A 23,512-nucleotide genomic window follows, 5' to 3' on the forward strand; every position below is an offset into this window, starting at 1 on the left:
AAGGAACAATACACCAACATTAACAAATGTTAACTCAGCCCAGACAACAATAACATCAAATTACAGTCACATGACAAAAGTTAGTGGGTCATTATTCCTGAGGAAGGTTGAGGGATCAGTTGAAAATTGTGTATTTTTGCAATCATGATGGTTTGATTGATTAATTCAGTCATTATCTACTGTTGAAGAGAAAGTATAAGATTCAAACATGCATAATACATCCACAGTAACTGAAGACTGGAAGACTAAATGCAGAGGACTTGGAAACCTTACCTGAACAGAAACTGTGTGTCTGATAATGTTGTCTTGTTTGGCTAAGAAGGACTTCTTCATCCCGCTGTCAACTCCTCTTCTTGCTTCCATGTACAGGGTTTGGCTGTCCGCAAGGCGGTTCCCTGCAGGCTGCATCGCTGATGCTACAAGCTGGACATATAACGGATGTTATTCTACTTGTATGTTATAGAGTAGCCAGAGTCATTGCATTCATTACATATTGTGCCTGCATGTGTAGTTTATACAATAAGATTTCTAGCAACATTTCTTCACTATCTTTGACAAAAAGGTTAAGCATGTTTCTGGGTGTGTGTCTCAATAACTTGGATTGGTCATTATGATATTTGGTATGCTAGTAGGGTTGGTGAAATGAAGGAACAATTAGATGGATCCCCTAGCTGTTTTCTATCATGTAGCTGCAGTAAAACTTCCTGTTTTGATATCAGAAAGGAACAGTTTTCCTTTTGTACGTGTAACTGTGACATAGCATAGTGTAGAACACTTTAACCTCCTGTCTTACCTGCAGAGTGGGCCCTGGGTGGATGGTTACATTGCACCCCATCTGTAACAAGAGATAAAAATGCCTGATGTGCTGTTATGACATTACACAGACTATAAAGGCTTTAAGAGAGCATACTTTTGGTTACACACCCAATAACTCATACTGGCCTGCTTCTATATGAATGTACATGTCACAAAATAACTGCCAGCATTGAGTTACATTATTAGATAAGTGCTATTAACATAGATTTAACATTTAAAAGATTAAGAAAGTTTTGCTGACGTAGACTTATGAATTCTCTGATCAAGTTGAGGATAAAATCATTCATAACGTAATTCAAGTTTGCTTAATCACACCGTACAAGGTTGTACATGTATAAAAGAGCATAAAATAACCTAATGTAACATATCAATACAATTTATGGTGTTCGCATGAAATTCAATATCATGATGCTTTACCTCATTTTTCACCATGAAGGGAGAATGCATCTCTTCCTCACTGACTTTAGGTGACGTATCATACACAGCCTCACTGAAGGCCTGCAACAAACAGTTCAGTGTTGTGATAAATGTAGGACAACTCATATCTTTTGTTTATATCATATGATATCATATGATATCAATTTTCAAATTGCATTGTATTGTATCCTATTGTATCATGCCATATAATACCTGGTCCAATATACTATATTTCATTCATTTGGCAATACACCAGATAGAAATTTAAGTGGATAGAAATAATTTTGCGAATGACAAGAGTTCAAGTCCTTACCTTCCCCATGTTGGTCAGCAGGGTTAGGAGAGCTTTACTGAAAACTATGTTCATGACATCACTGGACTTGACATTGATTGACATGGTGGGCGGAGCTGAGGGGATGACCTCCAAGTCTGCCTCTCCTTGTGGAGAGGTCAGCGGGCTGGCATCGTCCTCAACATTCTTGGTGACCTTTCAAAAATAGACAAGATTCATGTACAAAATGTATTGTTAGTTAAAATAAAAATGTGCCTATTGTGAAGAGCAAAGAAAACATTTGGCCATTGAAAGATGACTACAAGACTGACCTCTGCACTTAGTTCCCAAGGTCGTCGTTTTCCACCATCTTCCACAGGCTCGAGGAGTGGCTCCCACACGGTCAGTGAGTCATTGTAGTACGCAACCTCCATGTTCAACTCTGCTGTTACATGCAGCTGTGGGAAGCACATTTGAAGAGTTAGAATGACATTTTGTAGACAGCTGCAGTTTTACATATAACCCAATGGAAAGCATGTAGTGAAGCTATTTGAATCTAAAATCACTCCATCTGTAACTATTACAGTAACTGTTACTGTCTAAGGTAGGATTCTCCTGACCTTTCCAGACCAGTCCTTGACCTCAGAATAAAAGCTAGCCTCCAGCACCAACATGGGGACAGTTCTGCTGCCCACACTGGCCTCCAGTTTCACCAGCAGACTGGGAACCTTCATCAGCAACTGTACAGGATCAAACACATCATATTAGTTTTGTGTGTTAACCCTAATTCATCTTAGTCTGTTGGGTAACCAATATTCATTGTTTTCAAAGATTATTTAGGGATATCAAGTTGATGGAAAGTGCAATATTTTGAAAATAACTGCAATGTTTTGAATGTATTGCAATTGTTAAACATCCATTGACATAATGACATCCCTAGCGTCCCTGTTTTCGAAATCAACGGTTATAGGTTACCCCACCAACAAAGCTGAACATGCATTACTGCACAGCACAAAAAACATTATAAAATCTCTTTTAAATGCACTGAACATAAAGATACAAAAAAACATGATAAGAATGTACTTACCTCATTGAACACATTGGCATTGACAAAAATTGTGTTCTTCTACCAAAATTCTGTAGAATCCCTTAGAATTCATTTTTACCAAAGCCTAATAAAAATAATTTTTCTGTACCTGTTCTCCTGTGCTGGGCATGTCAATCATCTCCAGTGCAGGGACTGCTGCTACATCAGCGATGGCAGCTACGCATTAAAAAGACAAGAGTAAAGTGTTCACAAGACTTAAAACACATTGTCATTCAAAATCCTTTAAACTTGGTAAAAGCCTGCTCATATCACTTGCATTAGAGAAAAATCCAAGTCTAAAACATTTTCAGAAATCATGTTATACATTGAGGTATGTATTTAAAATTCTTTGTAATACAATATATTTGTGAGGGCCTGGTTATGTACACACTGCACACACAAAAAAGGTACCATGGCTTTAATGCCAAATTTAATGTTGAAGACTTCATGTCCTACCTGGTTGAAGGAACCAGAAGTTGCACTCCTTCAGACTCTTGATACACCACAGGTCAACTGGAACTGCAGAGGTCTTCTTTCCATTCTCATCAGCCTGGGATTTTTACAGACACCTCAAGTCAGTACAAACCGTTGGAAGACACTGCAGTGTACAATTTGCTTCATTCCAAATGTAGCCAAAGGGTAAAGAATACAAAAAATAAAACCTGTACTACTGGATAAATATGAAAACAGGTATCGAAAATAGGCGCCTTTGATTCAGGATGTGTCACCTTTATCAATATTCAGCAGCTTGAAACAGAATGCCTGACTTTTTTGACTGTGCAGCTTATTCAGGAGATTTGATAACAAAGATAGTACATCAAGAGTTGAAGCAAATCCTTTTCCAGCCGTATCCTCAATGTCTGGAGACTTTTTATAGTACTATGGCAGTTGGTGTAATTCTGAGAGTTGCTGTTACTGATCAAATCGTTTCTGATGCATATCAGGAACAAATGGAACTGACCTGTTGCGGCGTGAGTGATGCAGTGATGGCTGTGATGGTCCTGATGATGGGAGGAGAGATGGTCAGCTCCAGGTCACTAGTGGTGATGTCAATGTGCATGCCCTGTCCCTGGGGGGTCTTACTGTGGAGGGACACGAAGCAGGGGTGCAGGATCTGGGCAGAGGAGAGAACACTGGTGAGTATATCAGCATCATTCTCATCATCATTATTCTCATCATCGTCATCATCAGTGCAGAATGCAATGATGTAGCTAAATCAAACTTTCAACCTTCTTTAGAACACAAAAAGTCAAAATGACGGACAAATACCAAATTATTAGCCTGTCAGTGATTAAATCTCGTTTATAGCAGCCCGCCCATTATCCGCTGGCCTCCTACAAAAATGTAGTTACAGCCCTGGACAGCGGAGTTTGCGTTACACAGACTACCAAATTATGTTTCACCAAAAATATGAACATTTATCATTATGATGTACAATAAGCCAACTAGAATCCAGAAAATTAGACCACAACTTGCAATGTATAATATTTGTACAACATGTATAGCTATGAAAGATTACTATTTTAACAGCAATTGTTGTTATTAATAAAAATAGAATAAAATAAATGATAAAATAATTATTGTACATACAAAATGTATACATAAAAATGTAAATCTTAAGGAATGGTGACTTACATTCATATTTTTGCCTTTTCTCTTGCTCTTCTCAAAAGGACAGGAAACGATCTGCAGATCCTTCACACTCCCGGCCATCATCTGGAACTCTGGAGTAATCTTCATCTGGAAGTGAACTTCCGTCTGAAATTTGAAACATACAGAATGTCAACTTCCATAATATATAACCTTCTTCCAGCAGATGCAGCCTTTTGGTATCAAATTTGTATTTGTTATTGGTTTAGATTAGAAGGAAAAAGGTTAAAGGGATGTTAAGATCCATCTGGTAAATATTTCATTCCGTTTCATTCAATTACCGGCAAATTTTGGTTGTTGGATTTTTTATGTCAGTGAATTAATCATATGACTTTGTGTAAGGTTTCATAACCTACAAAATGTAGTTGCATAGAGATTTGGTTTATTTATTATTTGATAGATCAATATTCCTGAATTGCAACACTTTGATTGAGATGGCATCTGTAAAAATATAAATCAAAAAGTTGCAACATAAACTATAGGCATATGGAATGTGGGTGGTTTGCCAATGAGTTCATTTGCCTCTTGCCTAAGTGCTTATGCCAGCTGCTGGCCCCTTACTACTCTTATTATGGCTTGCCAATTCTCTTCTTTGGTTGTGTGTCTTCTACTCTAGTCTAGAGTTTCCAAAATTTTCAAATTAAAGATTTTTAAAAACAACTGTTACATTTTCCAAAACATGTGTCAGGGTTATAAACAAGCACCACTTTTTCCTTAGCCCCAAAGCTATCTGCCATCCAAATAAAATGACTATAGCATGTGGAACAAACAAACACAAGTGCCTCTACAGTAAAAAAGAAACCTGCTAGTGACAGGGCACCTTGTTCAAACTTATTTGTGGATACCTACCATTTGTAACACCTTATACTCAAAGCCAGCAAAGCCACCTGATCATGCTATAATGCTGTTGACACCAAGTTATGCTGACCACAAACAAAACCACCCACAAACCACCATCACTTAACAGGGTTGGACAAGTTTTCTAAAATTCATTTGTCCTATCGGGCAAGCACATAAAAAATTTACTTGCCCGAACCAATTTTTCACTTGCCCAAAATTCAAATGTCACTGTTACAACTAATACTAGTATATGCATTTTCACTTCCAGCAATGGAATTCTCTGTTGACCATTGCTTGATGTCATGACAGTAAAAAGTAACAAGTTATCATCAAAATTGCACTCAATCAATGGAAGAATGTAACTTGCCCGATCGGGCAAGTGGTGTAGGTCATTCCTTGCCCGAACAGCACTTTCACTTGCCCGGGACAATAGGGCTAGTGGACTTGTCCAACCCTGCTTAAGATTTGCATAATGTTGCATGTGAATGATTAAACCATTCACAGATGACAGATTTCATTTTGCTGAGAATCAGAGTGAATTTGCAGCAATGCTTTTACTAATTGCGGGATTCTGCCAAACAGAACACATCGTACCTCCTCCATGTCTGCCACTGTTGTTGTACCAGGAGGCTGACTGATCAAGACTGTCTATAGACCACACAATAAGGGGATCAAAGCAACAGTACTCTTGCACAAAATATCACAAAAGGTTTACAAACACAAGCAAATAGTTTTATTGGGTAGTAAGACAGAAGGACTACCAAAATGGTAGAAAGAACTTCGACTTTATAACTTTGCCATCCTAGTATTGTCCTTGTCACTATAAGACAGAAATGAAAATGCAGGACCATCAGTTACTGATGTACTGTTTGTACATATTTACTTACATCCAACACCAGTGCTGGTTGGTCCTTAGTCTTGGAGTCTGCAATGAGGATGATTTCGGGGCGTCCCATCTTCAAGTTCAACTCAAGGTCAGACTCAGGGGCATCCGGCTTAGTGGAGACTTCAGCAAGGGAACCTAGTGAATTACAAAATGAACTGTTAGAGAATGACTTTATGCAAGCTAGCCTTATGCATATGCCTGTTAAAGTCCAATTTGATAGTCCACCTTGGCCTTGTCAGCAGGCACAACCAGATGTAAGTTAGTGATAATGATTGTTTGCCTGTTTGTATTTGTTTGTTTTGCATACCTGGCAAACCACCTCATGGCATAACACACCAGGTTTGTATTGAAGAGTACAACCATCAACGGTTAGTATTGTCTGTGTTATGAACCTTGAACCCAACATGTATTATTGAGATACAGTTTTTTCTACCTGCAGCAATCTCTTCAAACAGTGTTTCTGCAGTCAGCTCATCTATGTCTGAAGCAGAAGTTCATCATTTCATTACATAGCATTCCATGTTAACAGTGACAATTTCAAAACTACATACACTTTGAAAGTTCATCTGAAATGGTGGTTAAAAATGTACAAACTGACCTTGGTTCTAACACAACCATGTACTAAGCATACTGAATTTTCTGCTGTTTGTTTCTTCAGGTTCAAAGTAATAAGCATCCATCAGGACATGTTACTTTGTGGACTATGTCATGATGACACCATTGTTCCTACATGTAGCACTTATGACTACATTTTTAGTTGTGTACAACAGCAAAATATAAATAACATCTTTAAAGTTAATAGCATACAAGGTTATGTGACAAATTGGTGGACCCTTTGATAGCCTATAGGTTCAAACAAAGGATGACATGTCATTTTTTTTATTATAGTGTATAGCAGCTGCCTTTTTTAATCTTGACTGTGAAATTTGAGAGGGATGAGTCAAAGCATACTTACTGTACAATTCTGTGAGTATTCTAATACACCAATTCCCCCTTACTGCCACTAGGCAATATCCACATAACTGCAGACTCATATTACGACAAACAAACACACCAACTAATTACAATACCACTATTTTTACAGAGGTAAAAATGTATAAAATGTATTTTTGGTACCAACTGTTATTGCAGTACATTACCTGGTTTTGACTGAGCAGGCAGTGTTTTGGTTCCAGTTTGTGGAAGCCCCTTCTGGAAGAAGTCTGCTACAGACAGTATATACTCCAGACAGACACACAGGTAGATCTGTTCCACACACACATCAACTGTGGAAAGGTAAAAAGTTAACGTCCATCAAGTACCAAGTTGTGTATAGGCTGTAGAGTATTGCATCAACTGTACATGAAGCAGGCACTCACTTTCCTCACTCTTATTTATTTGGTGGTTGCAGCAAATGACTAGGCGTTATGACACCATATGGGGGTCATCAACTATATTATGATATGGTCTACACAAACTGATTCATGCCCCTTTGCCTGATTTTCTCCAGTCAATCTGGTTGAGGTGGGTCATCAGCCCTTAACTGTTATATCACATACCATTAGACTGAAACAAAATGTCTTTAAAGCCAGGTTTGTTTTTTCATTAGTACACAGCCTTCAGCACCAAGGACAGGTCTATACCCTCATGGTTAGAAATCCATGTTCAATATCTACTATGACCAACTAGACTTCAGAATTGTGGGTTGCTTTATGATGTGATAACTTACTTTTCTTGTTGAGCTTGTTGTCCTGGACAAAGTCAACACTGACCATGGAGTTGCTTCCTTGTGAAGCTCGTTGAAACATCCTGTAAGATTATTAAAATGATTAACACTTTCACAGCTTTGTGGAATTGCAAACAGACTGTTTTATTATTAAGTACTTCCAATGTATGCATATAGAAATCTACACATTACATTTGCAAACAGTACATAAAGCTATTCAACAGTACCTGTTACAGAAAGCAATAAAAGGTACAACATAGTGTACAAAGATATTTTCGTGTACAATGATATATTTTACCAGAATCTACACCAAGTAGAAAGACAATGGATTTAGGGGGGCTTGGGTTCACCAATGCCTTGCCTTAAGTTAGAGTACAACTTTTTCTTTTTTCATTCCAAGTATTTACAAATGTAACGTTATATTCTTGGTTGTTTGTTCTCCCAAAGTCTACAGCAACAATTTCTTTTGGCATTTTCATTGTTTCAATGGACCCATTTCTTTTGCAAGAAGCGCAGAATATTCTACAAGGAACTCTACTTTTCTAGAAGCATTCATTGACTAATTTATAAAAAAAGGGTGAGTTTAAAGCAAACATCAGTCTTAGTGTTGTGTACATGTAGTAACATTGTCATTACTATCAAATTGAATGCAAAAGACAGATTCTTACCTGAAATAGGGAAAATGACTTTTTACATCATGGAACTCATCTTCTACACTGTTATAATTGTTTATTCATGTTAGTGTGTTAATGTTGGATTGTATGGATTTGAATTCCAACATAAGTGTGATGATGGGGTAGTATATTTGTTATTCATTTTATAAGTAGTCAGTTATCAACCAGGAAGGTTTGGGCATACAAGGAATAGGAAATATTATAAAAGTCGTGGGCAATCATTTCAGTAGGAAATGTTTAAGGTAGGGTTGACAATGATTTTTAGGATATAAACAGAGAGGAAAAGAGAGAGAAAGAGAGAAAGCCTGTTAAGATATCAACTTGATGATTTTGATTTAATGCCATGGAACATTTCATGTGATTCGATACACAATATCAGGACTATGACACTTCAGAACACTACAAACAGTAGTCTTTGCTACCTTAACACTAGCCATCCTGTAGAAAGGCATTGTTTCTTCTGGTATACCAATATTCATGATAGTTACTGTAGCGAAATTTTTTTTCATAAGAGGACTTCTAGATAAATTATATATATGAATAGTACATATCTTGTGCTTAGATGAAATAATCAAATACAATGTGTAAAAAATCCTAGTTTCTGTGCTTGAATATTGGCTTATTTGTACATGTACCATTATTGTTTATTTTCAAGATAGGTGTACATGTACCAGATATATCTGTTTAGTCTCTTATCATGATTGTTACCTTGTGATGCCGTGCTCCCTCCCTGGTCTGGTGTCGTCTAGCGTCATGTCGACCAGCGCCACACGTGTCTCCATGGAGTTATCAGACTGCATCCTCCCTTCTACCTGTATTGTGTGCAGCAGGAAACTGCCCAGGCAGGTCTTCTGGTCTCGCACACAAACACCAGAGGCACAACTCTGTAGGAAAGGTTGGCCAATAGAATGAAGACCTATTTGTGTTGATAGGTCAGTACTGTCAGTGTGAATGTTGTTCAGTACTGAAGGACGGTGCTGTCAGTGTGAATGGCATTCAACATGTTAATCAGTACCAGGGACAGTGGTGTCAGTGTGAATGTCATTCAGTACCGAGGACAGTGCTGTCAGTGTGAATGTTGTTCAGTACCAAGGACAGTGCTGTCATTGTGAATGTCTTTCAGTACCAAGGACAGTGCTGTCAGTGTGAATGTTGTTCAGTACCAAGGACAGTGCTATTAGTGTGAATGTTGTTCAGTACCAAGGACAGTGCTATCAGTGTGAATGTTGTTCAGTACCGAGGGCAGTGCTGTCAGTGTGAATGTTGTTCAGTACCGAGGGCAGTGCTGTCAGTGTGAATGTTGTTCAGTACCGAGGACAGTGCTGTCATTGTGAATGTCTTTCAGTACAAAGGACAGTTCTGTCAGTGTGAATGTTGTTCAGTACCAAGGACAGTGCTGTCAGTGTGAATGTTGTTCAGCACCAAGGACAGTGCTGTCATTGTGAATGTCTTTCAGTACAAAGGACAGTGCTGTCAGTATGGATGTAATTTAGTACCAGTGACAGTCTAAATTGAATATAAGCTTAGACAGCCACATACAATACTACATCATGAAAAATAATAATTCAAAGAACTGGATAAAGTCTCAAAAGAGTCAGATATTTCATGTTGCATCTGCGTAGTTAAAATGGTAGAAACCCCAACTCACCAAATCTGTCTTTCCTGTATGTAGAGCTGCTGACAGACTCTCCAACTCAAACTTGAACTGAAGTTTGGTCCAGACTTCAGCAAAGGCAACCCTTGGAGCCTCAGCTGCAGTTCAAAGTTGAAATAATTGTAATTTTACAGTAACATCTTGCATACTCCCAGAATAATAGAACACAACAATGCAATCAGAGATGGCAGACTTCACCCCTTTGAAGAAAAGAACCCAGGCTGAATATACAGAAACTACAGTGTGGTAACAGTTACACACGCTGACAAATGTACAGACAGACATGCCCAAAACAAAAGTTCATTACCTTGAAGGCAAAAAGTGACATTGTGATAAGTAACAAAACTGGGATGATACTGAGTGGTATTGATAGAGTATTACACATTCAGGGTTTGAGGCACAAGCTAATCAATGGTACAATCCGTATAGACATCAGTGAACAAACCTTTGGAAGTATCTGACTGTTCTCCAGGGACCTTCAACTCCATAGCGCCCTCTGGTGGTGACTCAGGCTGAACTGCAGCAGGTTTCCCCTCATTCAGGTTCTGATCTAGAGTGGCCATCATCATGGTGAAGTCATCCTGGCCAAGCCTCACCTACATGACAATAGATGAAGTCTCAACATTTCTGAATCTTCCTCTATCTTAAACAGTAATACTGTAACTTCTAAATACATTATACATGCATCAAACAAGAGCACCTGACTCCATCTGCAAAATATGTTTTACCATATGATTATATGACCCGCTCTCTCCCCATGATGATACAATACAGATCATACCAGCTATAATTGTACCTTTGATGAGAATATAGGTGAGATCACTATTTATGATTTTATTATACAAAACACATCAAAGAGAGCTACTGATAATTTTGCTAAGAGGAAAAAAGATGATAACAATACTTTTCCTTTACCCTAAAACAAGCAATAGTATAATAGCTATATAAAAGCTACACAATAATGCCTTGTCTCACTGACATCGATGCACATCATTAGCTATCTTTACTTTGGAGCAGGCAAACTACATGTATGTTTCAATATAAAAGTCAGAAGACAGCATACATTGATAGTCTCCAGTTTTCCTGATATGTCGACCTCCGGTACGTCATGATACCAGCCAGCGGCGAGGTTCCGAGTGATGGATAGGCGGAGGTTGACAGGTTCAATCAGCAGGATTTCTGCCTTACACTCATCCTTCTCCATCAGTCCCCTGTAAAGTATAGACAGGTAAAAAAATTGTTATAAACAAACCAAAGACCAACCAATTTAACAATTAGTATATATCCTCTGCGTGAGTTCTTGATAAAGCATGACTAACTTCAGAGAAACCACTGCTCCTGAAAATTTAAAAAAGATCACATTTCAGCACCAAGGACAGGATCATGCACTGTACAAGGGACACCTTTATTCATGATGAATGACTTTTTTGTGAATGTAAGAGAGTCTGGAAAGCATTCTTGACCAACCTGGACATCTTTAATGCTGTCAGGTCAATCTTCATGCTGTCTAAGACAGCAGGCACATCCTTACTGGCATCTCCACTGATGCGGAAACTGTTCTGCACTGTCAGCTTTCCCAGGTCAGCTAGCAGAGCTTGTCTGAAATTTAAAAAAAAAAAGACAAAACTTATTATATGAACATTCAAGATTGCAGTTAGCAATATCTTAAAGCCTTTAATGATATACAATGAAGCTTGAAGGCAAATAGACTATTCAGGTATGACTATCTAAGTAATATTATTACCATTTGAATTCCTTTCCTCAAACTGTGTGAGTTTAACATTCTTACTTGTTTGTAGACAACTGTGGAATGACTATGACAGGTGCATTGACTTACCTGTTTGTAGACGACTGTGGAATGACTATGACAGGTGCATTGACTCACTTGTTTGTAGAAGTCTGTGGAATGACTATGACAGGTGCATTGACTCACCTGTTTGTAGACGACTGTGGAATGACTATGACAAGTGCATTGACTCACCTGTTTGTAGAAGACTGTGGAATGACTATGACAGGTGCGTTGACAGAGATGTCCAGTGCTAGTCTGGTGCTGGTCTTAGAGAAGTCCTTGGCACTCTCCAGGGCAGCCTGGGTGGCTTGAGCACCAGCCTCTGACAGAGCAGCTTTGGCAGCCTGGAACTCATTCCCAAACGCCTGGAAAGGGAACATAAAAAAAGTCATAATGGAATGCTAAAATTAAAGAAAATCATATTTTTTTCATCGTTGGGTAAGAGGATGGCAAAGTGGTCTTGTGCTTAGGGTTTTTGACTGAGTAGAAAAGTTCTGTGTTTGAATCCCTTGCAAGCACCAATGTTGTGCCCCAGGGAAAGGCTTTTATCTCACTTGACTAAGTGAGTTGTTATTAATTAGCTTTGCGTACGGACATAATTTCAGAGGGGACATTAGGTCTTCCAGGTCTGATGTCATGCAGCTTGTATTTACTTCACAAACCACTTGTGTTACTCCTTGCTGTTACTTGTTATGCAAAACAACCATGATAACATGTTTTGCTTGAGCTCAAGAAAGTTATCTTCACTAGGCTGAAGCACTTACATTTGTAGCCTTGAACAGTCCAATGTGATGTGGGTGAATGAAATATTGCATGAGTGAATGAATGAAAGATTGAGTGAATGAATGAAAGATTGACAGAGTGACTACATGAAGAAGGGAAACATTGAATGAGTGAGAGTGAATGACTATTTTAAAGTAAGTAAATGGAAGATTGCATGAGTGACAGGAATGAATGACTATTAAGTAAGTGCAAGATTGAGCTAATGAATAGAATGGAAGATTGAATGACAGACAGAATGATGTACTGAATTTTAAGTGAATGAAAGATTGAATGATTTGATGGTCAGATGACAAGACAGTATTAACAAAATAAAGGAACGGACATACCAGCAAACATAGCACACACATACAAACAAAAATAAACATTGCACTCACCACCAGGCCCTCTACAAACTTGTTGAGGAAGACGACTCTGATACAGCCGACCTGCAGGCCTACACTGGTGTCCACCACACTCATGTCCCTGTAACCCTGGCCTTTAGTCGCATCATTGTAGACGACAATGTTCAGGGCAAACACCTCCTTTCCAACAATGGACAGAATCTGGAGAAGAAAGAAAATATCTTAGGTATTTCTAATGATATTATCAGCGCATATCATGCGTATGATGTATGATGAACAGTAGTAGAACATACTTTAGATTCTTGTCACGATGGTAGTTACTGTTATAACTGCTAACTTAATTAATCTTATAGCTACCTTTCAAAGGGTATGCATATTAAGTTGTATTTACCTTTGGGTAGAGAGAGTTACGTGTTGGATCCTGCACAACAATGTCCTTCAGATGTGTGTTGACTGTAGTCATGTGTTTTTGCACAACAACCCCTGCATCAAGACCTGTCAGAAGAAAAGTTGCAATTTTTAAACTAGATTGTGTGTAAGTCATATTTGAAGAGTGAAACAAAAAGTGCTCTGAGAAATTGCAACAACTCTATAAGGACAGGTTGCTCCCAACTCCTAATGTATTCCTCATTCCAAACCATGGTTCATTTCCATAGGAAACAATGGTCTGCCTATGCCTAAATCTCTTATAAATATTGTTAAACTACATGTACATCACTTATAGGACAAAAATAAAAAGACTGCAAGATTTCAGAGTAGTCAGCCCCAGGCTTTAGCCAATAGTCTGTATTATAAAAACACACACCTTTGATCTGTACATCAGCCAGAGTAGCTTCATCTGTACATACAACCACAGACAGGGTGTCCAGCCGGGCATCGATCTGGATGTCAATCTCATCTGTCTGCTCCTTCTTCTTCTTCCACTTTCCTGTAAAGTGGACATTCAGAAGTTAGGTGATGTCCTTGGTGCTGAAATAGGGGTCCCTAACCACTGGTTATTTTTGGGGAGTTAAATTTGCAGTAGAAGGGGTTTTACTATGTTTTAAGTTCACGGTTGAAACATTTCTGTAGTAGAGTACTAAAACACACATTTGTTGTGTCATGAATTTGAGGGGCAGATGTCACCACTGCACTGAAAACATTTTAAGATTTACAGTAATATGAAAGTGAGGATTCCGAAGAGCTAAGGCGGTTGAGAAGCAGGTATATGTAACCTGGGTGGGTAAATGTTAATGGAGGTTAACACATTCTCTGATAATAAAATCAGAAAAATCAACTTAAGATGCCATTTCAGTTAATATGTACTTGAACATGTGGTAAGATTCTACCCACTGATTCGTCAGATGCCAGGGGGACAAGCGGGTCTTCATCAAATCATGTAATGCAGAAGACTGACATTACTATACATCAGTGTTGTGGCTCATCTATTATATATATCATAGTGCAGCAAAATGGCAATGAGTGATATGCTGACAAAATGCTATGTGCTGTGCTTGCTGTATATTACTGTATACTTACTGTGTGTTACTGTATATTTACTGCAAACATTGCAGGGACTGATTATTTCTTCTTTTACTCTTAAATGATATTGAACAGCTTGTGCATTACAGATCACTGCAATGACTGTGTGGCTGTGATCTACATTACCATGTAGGGCTGTGTACCGGTACTCTCATGTACCTGTAGCTGTGCCAGGTACTGTAAAACTGTTTAGGTACAGGTCCAAAAGCTCACCACTAGTTGGCTATATATATTATATTATATATATATATATAGCTTAAAAAGATAACCGTCTAAACTTGTTTAAGCATAGGACAGGTTCAGATCTAGACTTGTACGTAAACTGCTGCACCTGTAACTGTACCTGTACCTGTTATTACTTTTAGGTACACAGCCCTATAAAATGTGATTTGGATTGCTCAGCAAGCGTTTACCCTTAGCAGCAAAGGCAGCAAAGATGGCTTCTGCAGGGACAATGTTCCAATGAAAAAGGAGCACAGAGCAGGGGACAAGAAGAGAACATACAATATGAGCACCACATTATGTTACAACAGGTTGAGTCATCAGTTACAGCCCATGAAGAGAACATACAATGAGTACCACATTTTGGATAAAACAGGTAGAGTGAATCAGTTACAGCACAAGCATCAGCAACAGCAACAAGATTGCAGCATTTTAAGTAGTTAGGACAGATGAAACCCACTCCATGTAACTCAGTCATGCATTTACCAGTATTAAAACTCACACATCACCCAACAATTGTGAAGTTAACACTTTATTCTATGCATTCATGCATTATCAATCAAGGCACCAGCAACATCAACAACATTGCAACATCTTAAGTAGGACAGATGAAACCCCATTCCATGTACATGTAGCTCCATAACTTGCCATTACTGGTATCAATGCTCACACATACATCACCCAACAATTGTGAAGTGAACACTTTTTTCTAATGCATGCATCAAACTTCAAACAGACTTCCAATGGCTTACAGATGGGGTACTGTATCAGACACTAACGATGACACAAACAACATACTACAGTCGGATTCACAGTAATTATTGACAATATAATCATCCAGGATCATTGATATTGTGATTGGCTTGGCAATGGTGTGAATAATTTTGTTGTCAATTAGTAAAGGTACTAAGAAATCCATATCTGAGGTGTTACCAAAACATACCTGAAGTGCTCTTTTCCCTATCTCCCTTTTCTTCCTCCTTCTCTGGTCCTAAGGACAGTTGAGAATCCTCCACACTTGGTTTCAGACTGTCCACAAAGTCCAGCAGGTTCACCAGAGCATCGCGATGTAACACGACCTTGAGGGTGGAGAAGTTGACCTTGAGAAGTTGCTCCGTGCTGTTGTACACCGTGGCATAATCAGGACTTGACTTCTCAACCTGGAAAATAATGTATACAATGTCATAAAGATTTGGCAAAAAAATACAAAGTATGCAATACATCTGTAACAGTTGATTTTCAAGTTGTATACTTGAAGATTTGGGGGAAAATGCAAAGTAAACAGAACATAATATGTTGATTTTTAAGTTGTGTTCTCAATGAATTGTTAGACCTTTTCTTTTACAAGAATCCACTTTACAAAGCTTTTCTACCTCAAGCAATTAAGTAAGCATACAGTTTCAGTGGGTGAATAAAGTCAAAAATAAGCTTTCTTCACAGTTCTCTTTTCCCACACTAGTTGTTCTGTTGCTAATTTTTCACTTTAAAATATCCAAGAGCAAAGAAATCAAATTGGTATAAGTGGCCCTATCTGGATTTGTGAAGAAGGCAAACCAAATTGTTTGTAATATAATACAACAAGATGTTGGATTTGAAAGGAGACAACAGTGAAGTACATGTACCTTGGTATACTGGACACTGAGGAGCTGTGCTGAGGTCCCTCCAGTGGCTGGGGTACTGATCATACTTAATGGTCCACCATCCATTCCTACGGTATACAATGTAAAAACATCAACACTTCTGCATAATCAAGGTAGAGGTAAAGGCAAAGTAGCCATCCTTTATTGAGATGAAGCATGATACTTTTTTAATTGCCATGTCAACATTCTCTGCCTTGCCAAATGCCATACAGGTTTTTCATTTATTCATATTAATCTATTCATTCACTTGTTCATTCATTGATCTATTCATTGATGTAACATCCATTGGCATATTACCGGTCGGTTTACTGCAATTTCTCAAGCAATGCTAATTTGGCAAATGATCAACGCATCATTTTCTCCAGTTACATGTTGCTGTTACAGCTTACCTTTGCCACTTCTTCTGTGTAAATTATTTTGTCTCTCTGGTCCTGCTAAAAACATAATATCGTAATTGGAACACACCGCGGAATTGCACGGAGAACGGGCGCGTGGTTGGAAGGGGGTGCACTATACCGGCCGAACGAAACACGGCACAATTAACTGCCGCTATGTACCTTTACATGTATACATCCTCTGTTGTTCCTTCCTTTCCTGTTAGTAGTTGCACAAAACAAAAATCTGCATGAGCATACAAAAAGTCATGAGAAAATGGGCGTATACTGACAAGAATTTTCATTTAATTTTGGTAATTTTTGACGTAAAACTTTACTGCTGGCCGTAGCATTAAAAATGGCGGGAAAATGGCGGCGTACGTTCAATTTGACCCATTCAGCCGTAGATCCGGGCGATAATGCAACGGTTCCTCACACTTCTACACGAGTTGTAGGTCACCAAAAGAAATTCAAGATTGCTGTTGAATCATGCTCATCTTGTGCCGTGAGCACATATGATTATTATCTACAAATCTGGCGATGAACGTGACAGTGTGTTTGTCCCACGACGAGCTCGCCTGCCCCGAAAATGACCTGACAACTTTTGGCCTTGTTGTCTTCGAATGCATTGTTATCGATGCTTTGTAAATTATGTATTGGACACCTAGATGTCTGAAGTGTGCATACCTCAGAAATAACTATTGTTGCATGTGTAGATCTCTTTAAGTTCCACTATTTTTAATCGACCGGTATAAGGCTTATGACCGGTATTATGCCAATGCATGTTACTCATCCTTCATTAATTCATTTGTTGTTCAAGCCATACAGTTCAGCACAATGGCTGCAAACAGCCTTTTTTTATACTGTGCTATTAGTATGTAAACTAGTCTACATGTGTTCTACTATTTCCATCCATTTATTAATTATCTTGCGATTGTTGAAGCCTTGTAGTTTAGCACTTGTAAACAAGCTGCAAACAAGCTTCACTACACTACTGAATAAACCAATCTAGTACAGTACCCATCCACAATGATTCATCATTAATTCAGTTCTACTACATTATCGTAACATTTACAAGCCCCCCTAATGAGGCTACCTTTACCTTTAAACAGCATGTGCTGCAGCCCTATCCCCCCCAGGAAGGCATGTGCAGACAGGTCCCAGGTTCTCTTCCTGACCTCTGCCCCCACAGACTGAACTGCCAGCCTCAACAGCTGCATGTCGACATTGTTCTGTAGCCTCGAGATGTTTATGATGACCTAGGAAAGGTGGGCATCAATGTTAGTTCACCTTTATCCTCTTGGTAACCTATATCCGTTGTTTTTAAAAATGAGGTATTTAGGGATATCCACGGATGGTGGTTTCAAATTGCAATATTTTCAATTTTCAAAATGTTACAGTTTGAATTTTGAAATAATCATCCGTCTGCTTGTTATCCCTAAATAACCTGTTTTAAAATATAGGTTACCAAGTGGATAAAGGTGAACTAGCATTATATACATGTCAACCATTATTTCATGTGTGGGTGTGTACATTGTAAGTGTGTGGGGTGGGGTTGGGGGTTGGGGTTGGGGGGTAATTGTGTTTGTGAGAGTGTGTGTATAAAATTCTACATATAGATTTGTAGCCCCCTTGTACCAAATTGTCTTTACCTCCTTGATCTCAAAATGAAGTTCTAACTCAGTCTTCTGTTGCCCTTCTTCAAAGCTCTTTTGTGACGGCAGCCTGCCAAGTCCCACTGGGGTCTGCCCACCTGAGGAGTCTGAAGTGTGGAAGTCTTCTTCTGCTGATAGGTAGATTGACTCCTCACTCTCACCTGGGTACAACAATAGACTATTATATACGGCCTCCATTGGTCAGCGATCACCATGGTACATGTAAGTCCTATTTGATGTCACCCCTCCACCTTTGGCTACTGACCTACACTATCAACATGAGAGCCTATGACACATAGGGCACATCTGTAACTGACTCAGGTCAAAGTTCTGTTGTGACGGCAGCCTGCCATCTCCCACTGGGGTCTGCCCACCTGAGGAGTCTGACGTGCGGAAGTCTTCTTCTGCTGATAGGTAGATTGACTCCTCACTTTCACCTAGGTAGAACAGTACACTATCATATAAGTGGGGCTTTTTGTCTTCCTCTGCTTCCAAAAAGAAGTCAAACCCAACCTGTTTAAAGACAGCCAACACTAGTATTCGAGTAGTCTCTTTTTACAATAATATTTATTACTATCCATTGTCACATGTATTTGTGTGTTCCCTATGTATCTACCATGTATTTGCTATTAGCCTCCGGGCATGAACTTGCAAATAAACTCCATAATGTACAAAATGTATGGCCTCCTTTGGTCAGAAATGACCCAATTTATATCAACTCTACAGCTTTGGCTAACAGCTTTGGCTAAAGTATTTGACTTTGACATTATTACTGTCCGATACAGGAATGACAGCCTCTGCCACATATGGCACATCAGTAGGCTGTCTCAGGTCTATGTCTTCTAATACCAAGATACAAAAATAGCATACTAGTATCTCATTTGATTTGTTCATCTCACTTTAACAGAGCTTTTGCCAGAAAATAGTTTCATCTGGACATTACACAAAATAATGTTCTGCAATAGATCATATTAAATTTCACATACTTCTCATATTTCTTATGATGTAAAATGTTTAAGTGTTATTGTTATGATAACCTACTTTCTGCGACCTTCCCCACTGCCATGCTGCTGACGACCTTGAACACGTTTGTTGAGGAAGAGTCATCAACGGCGAGACGCACCGGAACCTGTGGGGGAAAAATCATCATCGTCAATATTACAATCATGTCCTTTTCATGAAACACCATCAGCAGTGACATTGCTGTTTTTATGGTACTGAAATGCTATCAACCAAAATATTTTCCTTTCCATTGTACTGAAATACCATCAGCAGTGACATTGTTCTTTCTATGGTGCTGAAATGCCATCAACCAAATATTTTTCCTTCTATGGTACTGAAACACCATCAACCAGCAGTGACGTTGCTCTTTCTATGGCACTGAAATGCCATCAACCAAAATATTTTCCTTTACATGGTACTGAGACACCATCAGCCAGCAGTGACATTGTTCTTTCTATGGTACTGAAATGCCATCAACCAAAATATTTTCCTTTCCATGGTACTGAAACACCATCAGCATCTTCACTGTACTTTTCATCCATCTAATGGTAGTCTTTTTTTATCATTTACACCTACCTGCAGTTCAGGTGCTGTCTGCTGGGGGGCAGCGGGAGGTGGTGGAAGGGGGATACTCTGTACAAGACTGAGGATTTCTTGTAACTTCTTGTCCGACATGTTCAGCTGGATCAGGGGAAGGTGTCCAGAAACCTTGATGCTAAAAGAACAAACTTCATATTGTAATATGAACTGTTACAGTCATATTGTCATTTATATTGGAATGATACAAAAACATCTCAAACAATATTATCATCATTCCTTATGCCTATTGCAGTTGTAAGGCATCTTCTTCTTCCGTCAAATTCAAACTAGAAATTGCTTGAGAAAAAGTGCAGTCCAGTCCTTTTTCGATATCAGATAGTGCAATGGCGCCTTGCTATGACTTGTTTTCATAGCCAAGCCCAACGCCCCATCTTCACTTATCTTGATGGTACTGTTACATACTTTGGCATTCGGACATCGTTGTCCACCATACACTTTTGCAGCAGCACATCCAGGCCCATGGGCTGTACAACATGCAGCTTAGTGTTAGCTTCCTGTCTGGCTGTCCTCCAGTCTTCACCTACAAAACAAATATAGCACTGCTATATACTGTTCTTATGACATATTTCCTTCTTGGTATCCTCTGTATTTAACATACTTTTTTTCCATTGTATCACATTTTATGAACTGGAATAAAAGAGAAAGAGACATACATTGTAGAATGCAACTGTTACAATTCCATTGTTCTTTGGACCAAACAATAATACAATTGGTCAGCATATAAAACAGAGTGGTATAATCTCATATTTTTAGGATTGTTACCAAAAATATAGGAAGGTATTTGCTTCATCAACAACATGGCTTTCTAGTCTCTTACTTTCTGCCACCCATTCTGTTTTACCGATATTAGAGTCTACTTTTTTTATATCCCCCCATTTGTGCTTCATTGTACAATGATGATAAAATGACTCTCAAATGTTTATCACATTACAACATTAGGTAGTACATGTATGTACATTTTGCAGATAACCTCACAGTACAACAATGTATACGCATACCTGTTGTATTCCTAATCAAGTAATAAGCTAGCCATGCAACAGCTGCAAATCACATTGGAGGTCCTTAGACCTACACATACAGTTCTATACAAAATGACATACATGTATGTCTAAACTTGACCTACCTTTGGCAGCTAAGATGACCTGTACACTCTGAACCCGGATGTCAAACTTGTCGTACGCACGGCTCATCACCTCTTCCACTGTGCCCAGCTGTAAGTAGGGGAGGCCATGCTGGCAATTAGACACTTTTGTGTGGTACATGTATGGCATATTGTTCATGATCATAGGTTGCTAGATCGAGCCCTTGTAACACTATATTGTGACTGATAGATGATATTCAAACCCTATGGATAAATAGTGATTATTGTGCATCTGTGTCAGTTAGTGTAACATAAATGCACGTCAAACCACCTTTAAACGGTCAAGTTAGATCCACTCTGCACATGTTTGAACTCTACCATGCTATGAGATTAGGCACATTTACTGTCAAAGTTGTTTGTCACCCTTTAATGCCCATACAATAAGACAATTGGTATACAAAATGTATTTGTCATTAAAGAGTTGTTTCAATAGATGAAAATTGCACCTATTTATGCATCAACTCGCCCAACCGAAAATTCTGTATGCAAAAATCAATGTATGTTAATGTTAAGAAAAATGAAAGAAGACAAGAAAGCTCAAAATGATGACAAGACAGATTGAGAGAATGGAAGGAAGACAGAATGTTAGGAAGAAATGAAAACAGATATGAAGGAAAGTAAAGAGAGGCTGAAAGCTTAAAGGTTGAAGCAGAGAAGGACAGAGAGAGAGAGAGAGAGAGAGAAAAGAAAAACCACATGACAGTGTATTCACTCTAAAACATGTATGAACCATTTCATGTGTGAAAAAAGGTAGCCCAAACTCTTCCCTTAAACCTTGTTCATAGTTATAACTTATGCCTGAAGTATTTCCCTTGTATACCAGGAACATCCATGTGATTGACAGGAGGAATGATACATTGCCACTGGGCAGGAAGCAGTGGTTTTGAATGTACGAATGATTGATCATGGTGACAGAAGAGGGAACACTAACACACTGACAGACACGGCACTACATCTACATTCATCAGGATCTACCAATCTAGCTGGCTGGGGGGGTTTCCTCCGAGAGAGGCGGTTTTTAATCACCCTAGTGAACAAGTCCTGGTCAAGAAAAAAACAACTAATATGAGTGCAAACATGACACACCTTACAGCATTCCTCATCAATGATATACATGCATCTAAAGCACAGTTAGCATGCAGAGCTAGATAAACATGTATGTAGCAAGGACGGTGACAACAGTTAGAAATACTGTTACAGTAGCGTTAGTCACGCACAAAAAGTAGGATATGGTGAAAAGAAGACAGCAATGACAATTACAAGGCCATAAGGATATTTTTAGTGCTATGTATAACAAGGCCACACGGATATGGTTTAGTGCTGTTAGTATTTAGTTATATCAAGGATTTGCTGTTGTTACATGTATGTAGAACTTGTACAGACGTGACAGGCAGCGTGATAAAATGTCATACCATGTGAGGTAAGTATCACGGAGGATCACATGTATGTATCACGGAGGATTCTGAGATTTTTGTTTGTTTGTCTATTTGTTTATTAGTGACTCACCTTTGCTTTGGCTAAAGGTGCAGGTAGAGTGTCCTTTACACTGTCCACACGGAATGAGCCAAGGTCAACAACAACAACATTGGACTGCCTGTTGTGAAAACAAACAACACATTCTTGTAAATTAACTACCATACCTGTCCTTTGTGCTTTACTATCTATCTCTAGCACAAACATTCTTATTTTTCAAAGAAATATTTTGATTAATAACGTATCTGAAATTAGTTCACAGCTAGTAGATATTTCTATACTGTACATCAATTGGTCAATGAACTTAAATTAGAAATTAGAAAATGACAGTGACTGCTTTTAAATGGTGACTTACCCTCACTTGATTAATGACAGCACTAGTGTAAACAATGGCATTATGTAATGACACTAGATGTCCTAAGTTCGGTAGAAACAACATGAATCAACATCATTCAAGTCCCTACCCTTCAGTGTAGAAGCCATTCTGTGGTAGAATGATGTATGATGACTTGAGGTCCACATGCACGTCCGTGACTTTTCTGACAGAGATCATGTGCTGCAGGCCAGTAGCTGTCTGTTCACGAAACTCCTCAAGCTTGGACATGGCCACAGAGGTCAGACTGGAAGGGAGCGCAGAAAATAAGGACAAGTCAGTTACTGGGTCAGTGTTCTAGCCAGCCTTGAAATTGTTTCTGTCCTTTTGGTATGGCAGAAAATCCTGCCAATACCAAATGCGAGTCGCGGGTCACCAGTGGGCATAAGAAATAATCTAAATGGGCTTTCTGCAAACTTCCACTGATTTTCTGGAGATCATTACAAAATTCTTGAAATGTCCAAGTTCTGTCTATATTTTACAGGCTGATTTCTGTCCATTGAAGGGATGGGATGGACACATTTTTCAACAATTTAGTCAAGGTCCTCCCAGTGCGGGCTGGCCTGCCTCTGGCCGGGGTGTGGAAACAATCGGTTTT

General features: G+C 38.8%; 1 protein-coding gene across 16 annotated transcripts in view; it reads right to left on the reverse strand.

Annotated features, from left to right (window-relative positions):
* Positions 1 to 23,512, reverse strand: part of LOC118412269 (vacuolar protein sorting-associated protein 13C-like) — a 65,518-nt gene that overhangs the window by 24,240 nt on the left and 17,766 nt on the right. For 11 of the 16 annotated variants that reach the window (XM_035815016.1, XM_035815012.1, XM_035815018.1 and 8 more), the window contains 37 exons: positions 23,006 to 23,161; positions 22,575 to 22,662; positions 22,044 to 22,109; positions 21,051 to 21,138; positions 20,330 to 20,447; positions 19,904 to 20,042; positions 19,367 to 19,454; positions 18,323 to 18,486; positions 17,773 to 17,929; positions 16,279 to 16,364; positions 15,600 to 15,816; positions 14,848 to 14,877; positions 13,719 to 13,841; positions 13,305 to 13,408; positions 12,947 to 13,114; positions 11,982 to 12,154; positions 11,468 to 11,599; positions 11,064 to 11,211; positions 10,446 to 10,596; positions 9,995 to 10,098; positions 9,055 to 9,230; positions 8,341 to 8,388; positions 7,676 to 7,755; positions 7,107 to 7,232; positions 6,401 to 6,448; positions 5,969 to 6,102; positions 5,676 to 5,729; positions 4,227 to 4,349; positions 3,553 to 3,705; positions 3,048 to 3,141; positions 2,701 to 2,768; positions 2,125 to 2,244; positions 1,837 to 1,962; positions 1,547 to 1,720; positions 1,234 to 1,314; positions 794 to 835; positions 274 to 423 (listed from right to left, as the gene is read on the reverse strand). In XM_035815016.1, coding sequence (XP_035670909.1) covers positions 274 to 423; positions 794 to 835; positions 1,234 to 1,314; positions 1,547 to 1,720; positions 1,837 to 1,962; positions 2,125 to 2,244; positions 2,701 to 2,768; positions 3,048 to 3,141; positions 3,553 to 3,705; positions 4,227 to 4,349; positions 5,676 to 5,729; positions 5,969 to 6,102; positions 6,401 to 6,448; positions 7,107 to 7,232; positions 7,676 to 7,755; positions 8,341 to 8,388; positions 9,055 to 9,230; positions 9,995 to 10,098; positions 10,446 to 10,596; positions 11,064 to 11,211; positions 11,468 to 11,599; positions 11,982 to 12,154; positions 12,947 to 13,114; positions 13,305 to 13,408; positions 13,719 to 13,841; positions 14,848 to 14,877; positions 15,600 to 15,816; positions 16,279 to 16,364; positions 17,773 to 17,929; positions 18,323 to 18,486; positions 19,367 to 19,454; positions 19,904 to 20,042; positions 20,330 to 20,447; positions 21,051 to 21,138; positions 22,044 to 22,109; positions 22,575 to 22,662; positions 23,006 to 23,161 — 4,297 coding nt within the window. The remainder of the gene's footprint in view (positions 1 to 273; positions 424 to 793; positions 836 to 1,233; positions 1,315 to 1,546; positions 1,721 to 1,836; positions 1,963 to 2,124; positions 2,245 to 2,700; positions 2,769 to 3,047; positions 3,142 to 3,552; positions 3,706 to 4,226; positions 4,350 to 5,675; positions 5,730 to 5,968; positions 6,103 to 6,400; positions 6,449 to 7,106; positions 7,233 to 7,675; positions 7,756 to 8,340; positions 8,389 to 9,054; positions 9,231 to 9,994; positions 10,099 to 10,445; positions 10,597 to 11,063; positions 11,212 to 11,467; positions 11,600 to 11,981; positions 12,155 to 12,946; positions 13,115 to 13,304; positions 13,409 to 13,718; positions 13,842 to 14,847; positions 14,878 to 15,599; positions 15,817 to 16,278; positions 16,365 to 17,772; positions 17,930 to 18,322; positions 18,487 to 19,366; positions 19,455 to 19,903; positions 20,043 to 20,329; positions 20,448 to 21,050; positions 21,139 to 22,043; positions 22,110 to 22,574; positions 22,663 to 23,005; positions 23,162 to 23,512) is intronic. The other 5 variants (XM_035815017.1, XM_035815008.1, XM_035815010.1 and 2 more) reach the window with 5 other exon arrangements.

Source organism: Branchiostoma floridae, chromosome 3 (assembly GCF_000003815.2).
Source record: "Branchiostoma floridae strain S238N-H82 chromosome 3, Bfl_VNyyK, whole genome shotgun sequence".
NCBI classification, from domain to species: domain Eukaryota; kingdom Metazoa; phylum Chordata; class Leptocardii; order Amphioxiformes; family Branchiostomatidae; genus Branchiostoma; species Branchiostoma floridae.